Source organism: Syzygium oleosum, unplaced genomic scaffold (genome assembly GCF_021117445.2).
Source record: "Syzygium oleosum isolate NSW1041296 unplaced genomic scaffold, Sole_v2.1 Sole_v2.16, whole genome shotgun sequence".
Classification (NCBI taxonomy): Eukaryota; Viridiplantae; Streptophyta; class Magnoliopsida; order Myrtales; family Myrtaceae; genus Syzygium; species Syzygium oleosum.
The window spans coordinates 6,250,162-6,261,178 of record NW_026607500.1 but is presented as its reverse complement, the minus strand read 5'-3'; the positions used below and the strand labels follow the sequence as shown (position 1 = coordinate 6,261,178).

The 11,017-nt window shown below is 41.7% G+C and overlaps 1 protein-coding gene across 2 annotated transcripts; it reads left to right on the top strand.

Moving 5' to 3' along the window:
• Window positions 1-1,476: 1,476 nt before the first annotated feature.
• On the top strand, window positions 1,477-10,766 carry LOC115684375 (uncharacterized). 2 transcript variants are annotated; one of them, XM_056318702.1, is made up of 9 exons: window positions 1,477-2,361; window positions 2,709-2,755; window positions 4,230-4,963; window positions 5,761-5,982; window positions 6,074-6,317; window positions 7,029-7,707; window positions 7,796-8,891; window positions 9,119-10,114; window positions 10,281-10,766. In XM_056318702.1, exons 1-8 carry the CDS (start codon window positions 1,526-1,528, stop codon window positions 9,353-9,355), a joined length of 4,095 nt encoding a protein of 1,364 aa, XP_056174677.1. In that variant the 5' UTR covers window positions 1,477-1,525; the 3' UTR covers window positions 9,356-10,114; window positions 10,281-10,766. The 2 variants fall into 2 exon arrangements, with proteins under 2 accessions (XP_056174677.1, XP_056174676.1); XM_056318701.1 differs by having other exon boundaries at window positions 7,014-7,707.
• Window positions 10,767-11,017: the final 251 nt, after the last annotated feature.

Here is an 11,017-nt window from a genome sequence, read left to right as displayed (position 1 = left end):
GGCAAAAACGTATTCATTCACTGTCCCATTTATAAGAATGATTTCATAAGATCAGTTGTAACTTTTTAACTATTCCCGGTCGATAGATCACCGAGAGAATATTGATGATTCTGTTGAGACCGGTGTATTCTCAAGCTTAACCATTGAGTATTTGAAAGACGCCTTGATAAGATGGGTTTGAGGTAACAAACAGGTTTGGCTTTAGTGCAAGTGGGAGATTGTTGGCTATATGACCTAAAGCAATCATGTAATAATTATATGTTAGGCATTTCAGTTGTACTTTCAATCGTATCAAGTGTTTAATGGAAAAAACGTATCCATTCATTGTCCCATTTATAAGAATGATTCCATAAGATCAGTTGTAACTTTTCAATTGTTCCCGATCGATGGATCGCCGAGAGAATATTGATGATTTTGTTGAGACCGATGTGTTCTCAAGCTTCACCACCGAGTATTGGATACTTAAGAAAATGATGAGTCACAAGTCATTGGGTATTGTGATACCCGAGCTAGAATACAAGTTCTTGTATCGGACAAGTTTACTGAACATGACATATACTGGACTCAAATTTGGCACATATTTTCAACAGCTGTACCTATTGTAACTGGTTGACGAGTTCAACCCCGAGTAAAAGAAATAGAAAAGATAAGGATGTAAAGATACGTAAGGTGAAGTGGGTAAGTTTTGTCCAAAAAAAAAGGGTATGTGGGATCAAGGCTTCAAGCCAAAAACAACAAGAGAAAAGAGAGAGATGGGTGGATAAAAGGAGAGCCGTACCGTATAACCCGATTTATAAATTGATCATGCTTTGGTTTCAAAATTGTAAAACGATTAATAAACATGTCGTGTTCGTGTTAAACGTGCCATATCTTGTAACCCGTTTAATAATCACGTGGTGTTGGGCTTTTAATATTATGACACAACTATTAATTCAAGTCATGCTCGTTTATCCTATTGAGACTTAATCTACCACAAGATGAGTCTCGTTACCATATTTAAGATACTTTTACCATATTTAAAACACATCCATTGTACCACGAAAGTTGTTATTCTGTTTGGTACTCTCATTTACCATAATGAAATGCTTTTTGCCATTTCTAATTTTAATGTGTACTTACGACGAGATAGTTCCCTTTACCCTCACTCAAGAAAACTGCACCCGGAAACGAGTCTTTTTACTGGAAAAAATAGAGAAGTATATAACATGAAATAAATATTTGTGCGGTACTAAACTCCTATTGAAAGTAAGGCCCACATTTAGTATGAAACGAAACTTTTAGGCAGGCTCATCACACACCCTTCGATACACTTTTAGGCAAACTTTTAGGCACGCACATTGTGGAGTGATTAACCACCACAAACGAAGGTGCGTACTTTCGTACCATGATTTGCATGCCGTTTTCTGCGCTCGCGATATTTTCAACACATGAATGAGCCCTTTTTGCCGATCAAAGTGAAGGCCTCCTTTTTCGACTTGTTATCAGTCCCAATCGCGGTCACTGACCGCCGTTGCGAGCTCCGGGAATGGCTTCGCCGGAGGAGGAGCGAATCGAGGACCAGCTGTCGGCCCTGATCCTGCTGTCGGAGCGAGTTCGCTCGGCGGTGGACGAGGCCGAGTCGTTCAAGAACGAGTGCTCCGAGCTGGGCAGGCAGGCCGACCGCATCTCCCAGATGCTCCGCACCCTCGCCCGCTTCACCACCTCCTCTCGGTCCCTCTACGAGCGCCCCATCCGCCGCGTCGCCCCCGAGGTCTCCAGGAACCTGGAGCGAGCCCTAGCCCTAGCTCGCAAGTGCAAGCACGGCAACATCCTCCGCCGCGTCGTCACCATGACCAGTGCTGCCGATTTTGAGAAGATCACGAGCCTCCTCGATGCTTCCATCGGGGACATGAAGTGGCTGCTCAGTATCTTCAATTCCGACGGTGGGGGTGGTATTGAGCTCTCGCTGCCTCCGATTGCGAGCAATGATCCGATCCAGTCTTGGGTTTGGTCCTTCATCGCCTTGCTTCAGATGGGGCCCTTGCCTGATCAAATTGAGGCTGCGAATGAGTTGGCTTCGCTCGCGCGCGACAATGACAGGAACAAGACGATGATCGTGGAGGAAGGCGGCGTGCCTCCGCTGCTCAAGCTCCTAAAGGAGGGCTCGTCTCCCGATGCTCAAAAAGCCGCCACGACTGTGCTCCAATACTTGGCCAATGATCAAGCGCGACTGCAGGCGATTGTGAATGAACTCGGGCTTGAGACTATTCTGCAAATCCTTCCTTCGCTATCTGAAGTGCGGACGATAATTGAAGACCGGCAGTCACAGCCGCCGCCTGACCAGATCATCAAACCGAATGATGATTTGTCTAAAAGGACACGGTGAGTCAGTTGTTTAGAAACTGCCGAAGTTTACAACTGGACCGGCTAGGTTCTTTAGGACAACATTACCAACATACAATCCATTGCACCTTTTACTATGCACATTTCACTCAATGAACAACAAAGCAAGTAGCTCCCGTTCCCCCGGACTTTATCATTACAATGTCTCCTAGTCTGCAGGGATAATGTTTCTCCACCAGAAAGTGCGTGTTAGTCCCGCATTAAAATGAAGTAACACGGACTTTTGGTTTTACGTGAGTGTAATTCTAGTGTGTCAGGATGCTTGATGTGAAGCATATGGATTGATCCTGGTGCACTATGGCCTTACTCTGGATATTCTCTTACAGGAATCTGCCCGATGGAGGGGTGTTGGAAGTTTCTGACAGAGTCTATGGTGAGCTTTCACATATTCAGTATTGGTATGCTTACAATAGTTTATATGTGCAGGATTGTCAGATTCCAGGATTCTATGTATGCTCTGTTTTAGTGGTCGGATGCAATAACAGCCCGTAGTCTTATTTTCTAAGATTTCCTCCTCTAGGGTAATTAGTGGATAGCCTATGTATCAACAAGGAATGAATGAGTGAGGGTTATAATATGTCAAAAGAACATAGAAGCTTGTGTACTGTAGCTTTTGGTTCTTTTCCTATTTTGGTCATAAAATGGGCTCTAGGCACATGAAACAAATACAGACTAAAAATTTCAGGATCGATGACTTTGTTACTTTGCAGAAGAAGCATAAACTTTGTATTGAGTAGTTAGTTCAGTTGGGCTGTTGCATCTAGTTAACCAACTCTGATTAAATAGCTGCTCAGCACAAGCATTGTCTTCCATTGAAGAATGTCATCGCATTTCATATCACTGCCGATTGCGAGTTCATTTCTTGTCTCAGCTAAAAGGAAATGCTCGTTCAAATCGACATATAAATGGTACCATCCACACAACCCACAGCCCTGCTTCAACCTGGGAGCATATTTATGCTCATGTTAACCAACTTCCAGCAACTGCGTAACCTCAGTAGCTTTTGAGGGTGCATCGGTGTTGTATTGACAAGCCAAATGGCATTGGGGCTCAACTCCCATAAGAAGAGTTCAGCTCAGGCCGGATTGAAGAGAAGAAGACCCATAAATCATCAATGATTGCTAGGCTATCAGAATATTGAGATTAACCCAAAACCAGAGTAGGTCAGTCCGGTGCCCAATCCGCAAGATCATAGCATCGAAAGACTTAAGAAAATACAAATAGATGCTATTTTGTTTGAAAGGCTGGAAAGCCTAGAAGGAGAGAGAAGTATCCTTAGATGGAGCTAATTAGCTACACGCACTTTCTGTAATCGCTTCCTTGTTAATCCCGAAGGCTCCTGTGGGTGCTACTGACTAGTCATAAATGCATATTTCGCAATTCCCAAAGGTACTTGCCGGTGAAAGGTCATAAGCATTCAAGATGTTAATCTGCAGATGATCCTTATAAGGTGCTTATCCTTCGAGTTCAGGGGATCATTTCATTAGTTTATTTGTCAGTTCTCTTGAAATATCGTTCACCCTAAACCTCTATGGAAATGATCTGCAGTAGATGGGTTTCCTAATCTTTTCTAGGCACTATTTCCTGTAAGTTTATGAATGTGTTTTTGTGGTTTAGTTTCTAAACAACTTTTGACAGCGTAGCAAGTCATCATCCATGATTTGGAAGCTTTCTTGCATGAGTACATCATTTTATCTCAAGAAGTAGATTCATTTCATGGTCTATCAAGTTTATACTGAGCCCAAAGGAAGAACACACTTGATGATAGATGTCTCCTGTTAGCTTCATCTTATTCCGTACACCAATCTTATGCACATAATGATTTACGTATGTGGATGTGGATGCAGTGTTCAATTACTGTCTTACCTGGGATTGGTGTTTTTTTGGCCAAATCACAACGGATTGGTTGAAGGATGACGGATATAAGTTTTACATGAGAGGCATAGTTGCAAAACTCCAAGAGCAATTTTCTGCAGCCTGTTTGATGGTGCTTAATTTCGGAGAGCAAGATAACCAAAGCCAAATGGCTGAAGTGTTGTCTGAATATGGTATAACTGTCATGGAACTCCCTCAAAATTATGGAGGTTGCCCTATACCGAGAGTGGAGATTATCCACAACTTCTTGAGATCTGCTGATGAATGGTTGTCATCTGATACGCAACAGAACGTGCTGTTGATGCATTGTGAAAAGGGTGCATGGCCAGTTTTGGCGTTCATGTTGGCTTCTCTTTTGTTATATAGGAAGAAGCAGGATGGGGAGCAGAAAACACTCGACATGATTTACAAGAAAGCGCCCCTTGAACTGTTGCAGCTGACATCAACACTGAATCCGTTACCTTCCCAGCTGAGATACCTCCACTATGTTTCCACAAAGAGTGCTGGTTTAGATTGGCCTCCACCAGATAAGGCGCTTGTGATAAAAAGTGTTTTACTAAGTTCCATTGTTAATTTGGATGCTGAAGGGGGATGTCGTCCTATTGTTAAGATACTGGGACGGGACCCCTTTATGGTTACTGATCAAACTGCCAAAGTTTTGTTCTCAACACCCAGAAGGAGGGAACATGTTAGGCATTACAAACAGGTAATTCTTATTTTGTTTTTTTTGGTAAGGGTAATTCTTATTTTGTTGGCAATCCATATAACCTAAAATTATTCATGGGATCTTGACCGTATATGTTTGTCAGGTGTGACTCCACTTTCTCTCCCATGTAGTGGTTGGCTTCTAGTACCTAACCTTTTCACCTTAGATGTTTGTAAAACCTTGCTGGATTTGTGGATAGGAGCTACAGGCAGTGACAGTTATCTTAGTGTTTTGAATGTCTTAGTAACAGAGTTCTCACTTTGTTAATATGTTAAACTGTGAAATCAAGCTCCAAAAGATCATAGATGCACTGTTTTACATATTGCATTCTGTTGTAAGGCAAGTATGCTGCATTTTGAGAACACGCCTAATTTCCTATTGGTAAAAATGATGCATTTTACCTAATCCCAGGTATGTAGAATGTAACTTTAGTATATGACTACAGTGCGACTTCTGGAGTCTCATTTTGAGCCTATAAACATCATACATGCTTACGTCCAGTCTAGTCAGAAAGATGAGTTATCGTTCTTTTAATTTTCTCTTTTATAGGCTATCATTCTTTTATTTTGCTTTCCTGGTAACAGTGTTTTGCTTCATATGTAGAATGACTACAACTCTCTGAGGAATACAAGAATATAAGTGAAAAAAATTCCCTCTCAAGCACCAATTGTATGGCACATGCCTCATCCATCAATCTATTTTGATGTGTGAGTTCACCCATGCATCATGGATGATTCACCAAAAATATAGATATCATGCTGGTTGGCTATTCTAATTGTTTGTATATTTAAGTGCAGGCAGATGGTGAGACAGTTAAATTGGACATCCATTGTAATGTTCAAGGCGATGTTGTGCTGGAGTGTATCAGTTTGGATGCTAATCTTGAACATGGAGAATCAATGTTTCGTGCAATGTTTAATACTGCATTTATATCGGATAATGTTCTAAAGCTTGAGTTTGATGGTATGGATGTCCTGTGGGATCGCAAGGATCAATATCCTAAGGAATTTATGGCAGAGGTACTGGTTAGACGTCATACTAATCATCTGTTATTTGACTTCATTTTTTATTCTGGAAAGCAATTCATGTTTCTTATCTGTGTATGAGCAGATTGTTTTCTCGCAAGTGGATGCTGCTACTTCGCTTGTAATGGTTGATTTGTCCAGTGATGAGGAGGAAAAGGAAAACCGGAAAGAGAAAAGCATGAGGAAGATTGAAGCCGAGGAACTACTTGCTGAAGGGCGAGCAGTCCACTCTATAACACTATCTTATGATGCTAAAACAAGTTCTGAAGAGAATGAAGTTCCTGAATTGCCAGTACAGACCAATACTGAGTCCACAGTGGTTGGAAATGGTCAGTCATTCAATCTCACAGCTTCATTTATCTTCATCCTCTGTACAATCCCAGACATCCTTATTGACCTCCCCTCCTCCTCCTCCTCCTCCTCTACCACCATCGCCGCCACCACCTCCTCCCTGATCAAGAGGGGCATCATCACTGAACATTATTGAAAATGTCTTGTTTGATCCCCTTATGCCGCTTATCCTAACTTGTTTTTTTCTGTATGCTTCTAGTCACGGTGAAATGATCTGCACTCGTTTTATATTGTCTACCAGAGAGTGTTATGAATTTTTCTAACCTTAAATATAGGCTGGTGCATGTACCTGAATTGAAATGAACTACCTTTACTCGCTCTTTACAAATTACTCATTTAAAGGTCTGTTCCACTAGGTCCAGTCTAGCTATAGAGTTACTAAAAATAGTTTGACCAATTGATGAGACACATTATACAACACAAACGTGAAATAGACAGTCATTTCTCAGGTGAAGGGATTGTTTTGGCTAATAGTACCATGTAATGCTCCTATAATAATTATCACATAATTTCCTTCTCGATTTTCCTTTAATTACTGTCTGTAGGGATAGGCTGTATATCACCACGATTTATTTCTTTAAGGGAATTTCTGTTTGAGTAAAATAAATTTCCTTCAAGTTGTCTCTTGTTCTGCGATTGCCTGAATTCTTTTTTATTACCATTATTGCTTGAAGTTGCTCGTAAAACAGGTGAGAACACGCAATCACTGAGGTGGGAAGTAATAGCAGCTGTGACCGGAACAAACATGGAGGTCGCTTCTGTCGGTGACTCAGCATCCTCACCGGCTGTCGATAATGGCAGTGTAGAAGCTAATGCTGTAGGCGTCTCCAACTCGGTGCAAATCCCTGATATGACGCTGCCGAAACAGGAAGAACTATACCAGCAGGATGGCTCACCATCATCAACCTCCATGTCATCTGGATATGACTACGATGTCTTCCTGAGTTTTAGGGGGCCAGATACTCGCTCGGGCATTACAAATTTCCTCTATACCAGGTTGTTAGGTGCTAGAATCCACACATTTAAGGATGATGAAGAGCTCCGAATTGGAGAGGAGTTTGGTCCTGAGTTGCTCAAAGCTATCAGCCAATCAAAAATTGCAATTCCCATCTTTTCCAAGGGCTACGCCTATAGTAAATGGTGCCTTAAGGAGTTGGTCCAAATGGTGGAGTGTAGTAAAACGAGGAGACAGAAGGTTAAGCCCATTTTTTATGACATTACCCCGGCGGAGGTCCGTCATCAAATTGGGTCTTATGAAGAAGCATTTCTTTCGCATAAGGAGAAATTCGGTGCGAACGTCAACAAGTGGAAAGCTGCTCTCAACCACGTTGCCAATCTAAATGGATGGGACAATTCGAAGAAGAATAGGTATGTCATTTTATCATTTTGGCGCCGTGTTTCCATAATATAACTTATTCTTCTAAGTATGTTTTCCCTTTTCTTTCCACAATATTAGAGGTGAAGGAGAACTGGTAGACGAGATTGTCCAGGAGGTTATAGATGAGTTAAAAACGGCTTATCTGCTGGTGACAGACTGCTTGGTCGGAGTTGAAAATCATGTGAAGGAAATCGATACGATGATGTGTGGTGATTCGGAGGATATAAGAATTCTCGGAATCCATGGTATGGGGGGTGTCGGAAAGACTACTCTTGCCAAAATCATCTATAACCGGCTGTCACATCAATTTGAAGCTTGTTGCTTCCTTTCTAACATCAGGGAGACTTCAGAGCTAAAGGGCATGGAAGGTTTGCAGAATCAACTAATCTCTGACATTCTCAAAAAAAAGTGGTCAAACATTAGCAATGTTGAGGAAGGAATTAAGATAATAAATGAAAGGTTATGCGGTAAAAAGGTTCTGCTGCTACTTGATGATGTTGATCAAATGACTCATTGGGATGCACTGATTGGAAAACCTGCATGGTTCGGTTTAGGAAGTAGGGTTATCATAACTAGTAGAAACAGGGATATTATCGATGTTCCTGAGGCTTGTTATCCATACGAGCTTATGAGCATGAACTTCAATCAATCTCTTCAACTTTTTTGCAAACATGCTTTTGGAAGAGATTACCCTTCGGATGATTGTATTGCTTTCTCCACAGAAGTGGTCAAAAGTACGGGGGGTCTTCCCCTCGCTCTTGAGGCTATAGGTAAACTACTTCCACGCAGAAGAAAAGATGTTTGGGATGTGATATTAAAGAAGTTGAAACAAGTTCCTCTCAATGAGGTAAAAAGAAATTTGAAAATAAGTTATGATGCCTTGGATGATTGGCAAAAGCATATCTTTCTTGATATAGCTTGTCTTTTCACTGGATTTGATCATAGGACAGTGCTCCATTTGTGGAAAGATTGCAATCTCTTCCCAGAGGAAGGTCTCGAGGTCCTTCAGAGAATGTCTTTGATAAAAATTGGTGAAGACAATAAGCTATGGATGCATGATCAGCTAAGAGGCCTTGGTAGAGACATTGTCCGTCGAGAATGTGATAAGGAGCGAAAGAAAAAGACTCGGTTGTGGAACCATGCGGAAGGTTTGGACGTGGTGATGGAAACGAAGGTAAATTTGCATTTCAATTACTTTATCCTCATCAAGCTAACAAATTACATGCCTTTACACTGTGATTGTTTCCTCAATAATATTTAAGGGAAGTTATTTTTTTATCTCATGATTACTGTTGTAACTTGCTTTTTGTTTATACTAATGGTTAGATTTATCTTTCACGTTCAGAAAGACGATTATACTTGTTCAATATAATATACTTGCCTTTTGTTTTACTGTTGCAGGGAACAAAAAAAGTTAAAGCTCTTTGTCGAAAATTTGACGCTCAGTTGCTCTACAATTTTGCAAACGAAGAAGTTGAGAGGCTATCTAATCTAAGATATGCTAAAGTGCGGGTTTTCCAGGATAACTGGCCTTCCAATGATAGAGTATGTGGAAATTCGACGTGTTTGATACTGAGTAAGATAGGCATTTGTGTTTGTCAGCTAGGTAGACAATTCTTTTTGCCGTCCCTTCAATAGTGAAAATAAAAAGACATACAATGTACACATTGTATCTAAACAAGAGTTGATTAGGTCATCCTATTGTCATGAATTAAATGGAGTTTTACCGAGTACAATCGACCAACATCAACATCTCTTGTCAACATGTCAATACTCATTGTGCGCACTTGATATTGTTATCTTCTGGAAAGCTATCACCCTTGATGAAACCCAACGGCATCAGTGAATGTTGAGTATGGGGCTTGGGGACAGCCTTTGTTGAGCATTGGGCAAGAACGAGAGCCTCCTTTGTCGTCACTCCGCTCCCGTCATTTCGAGTCAACTTGCAGCTGAAGACCTTGTTCAAACTCTGCGACCAGTCGCTGCCACCATCCTCGTCGTCCTTGGCACTGCCGTCATAAAGCAATTCACTTTTGTCACCACGGAAATTGGGTCGAGTGTGGCCGGCTGTGATCGTTGTCATGTTGTGGCTCTTCTAGGTGCTAGATGTCCGCATGTCCACCACTAAAGGAAGCAGGGGAAGTAGAGGAAACACTATAATCTGATCTCATCTCTGTGCCTAGATGCTGTTTGACGAAATTCCCCAGCCACATGCGCAGTTCCAGCATATCCATATCTGGCGGTTAGTCTTTGACCTCATCCAAGTGATTATGGTGGTGCTGGTATGGAGCTCGAAGTGGCGAGGGGTGGCAGATGAAGACGTAGGCGCACACACGAGCAACGGGGAGAGAGAAGAGAGGAGGAGACCTCTGTCCTGAAAATGTAGGAACAGAGAACGTACCTACTTCTTTGATTGCATACAACTATGTGGATGTGCAAGTGATTCAGCTAGCCAAGAGTAATTACAATCCAGTTGAGTTGTATTTTCTTCTAGCTTTGAAACCAGTTAGTATAACTCATTATCAAGTCGAACTCATGTAAGTTCTGTTTCTTTCGTGATCAGGACCCCCTTTTACTACTGGTGAGTATGGACAGCTCAACGTACGTCGTTCACACAAATCCTTCCTGTCAAAAGATTTTTCAGGATCCCCTGCATTATCATCGTGGGAGGTATAGTAATTGCATGTCCTGAGTGAGGAAATATGCTCTGATACTTAACGGGACACAAAAGATGAAAAATTTACTTTGATAAGTTGTGCTTATTTTAAATTGTGTGATGATGCCTCGCTATCCAAGCACATTATCATCATCCCTAGCTAAGCAGCCGCGATCGATGAAGAGGATGGCCGCAACACAACCATGCTTAACTCTGACCGGATCGCCATGGAGGCCAGCTTCAGCCACAGAAGTTGAGTTAAAGCACGTAATGAATCTGGTAATTTATTTCATCGTGATTAGCGATATTTGGTGTTGGCCTTGCTCAGGCAACCCCGAGTTTTCATCAATTAAATCAAGTACAGTGGACATAACAAGTTGGTTTGGAATTGAAATGCCATCGTCATCCGTGGATCCATTTAGTTCGATCGAGCATAGCGACTCATAGCAGCTGAGCAGACGATTCTGAAGCATCCCAGCTTCCTGTTTTTTGGAGTGATATTTATGAGTCGAATCATGCTACCTGCTGCACTTCGAGAAAGATTCCAAAGACAATCCGATGATCCCATCAAACGTAGTATTTAGAGTCTTGTCTTTATTTAGCGTACTCGACAGCACGATTAAACTCAATGATATCATTCCAAC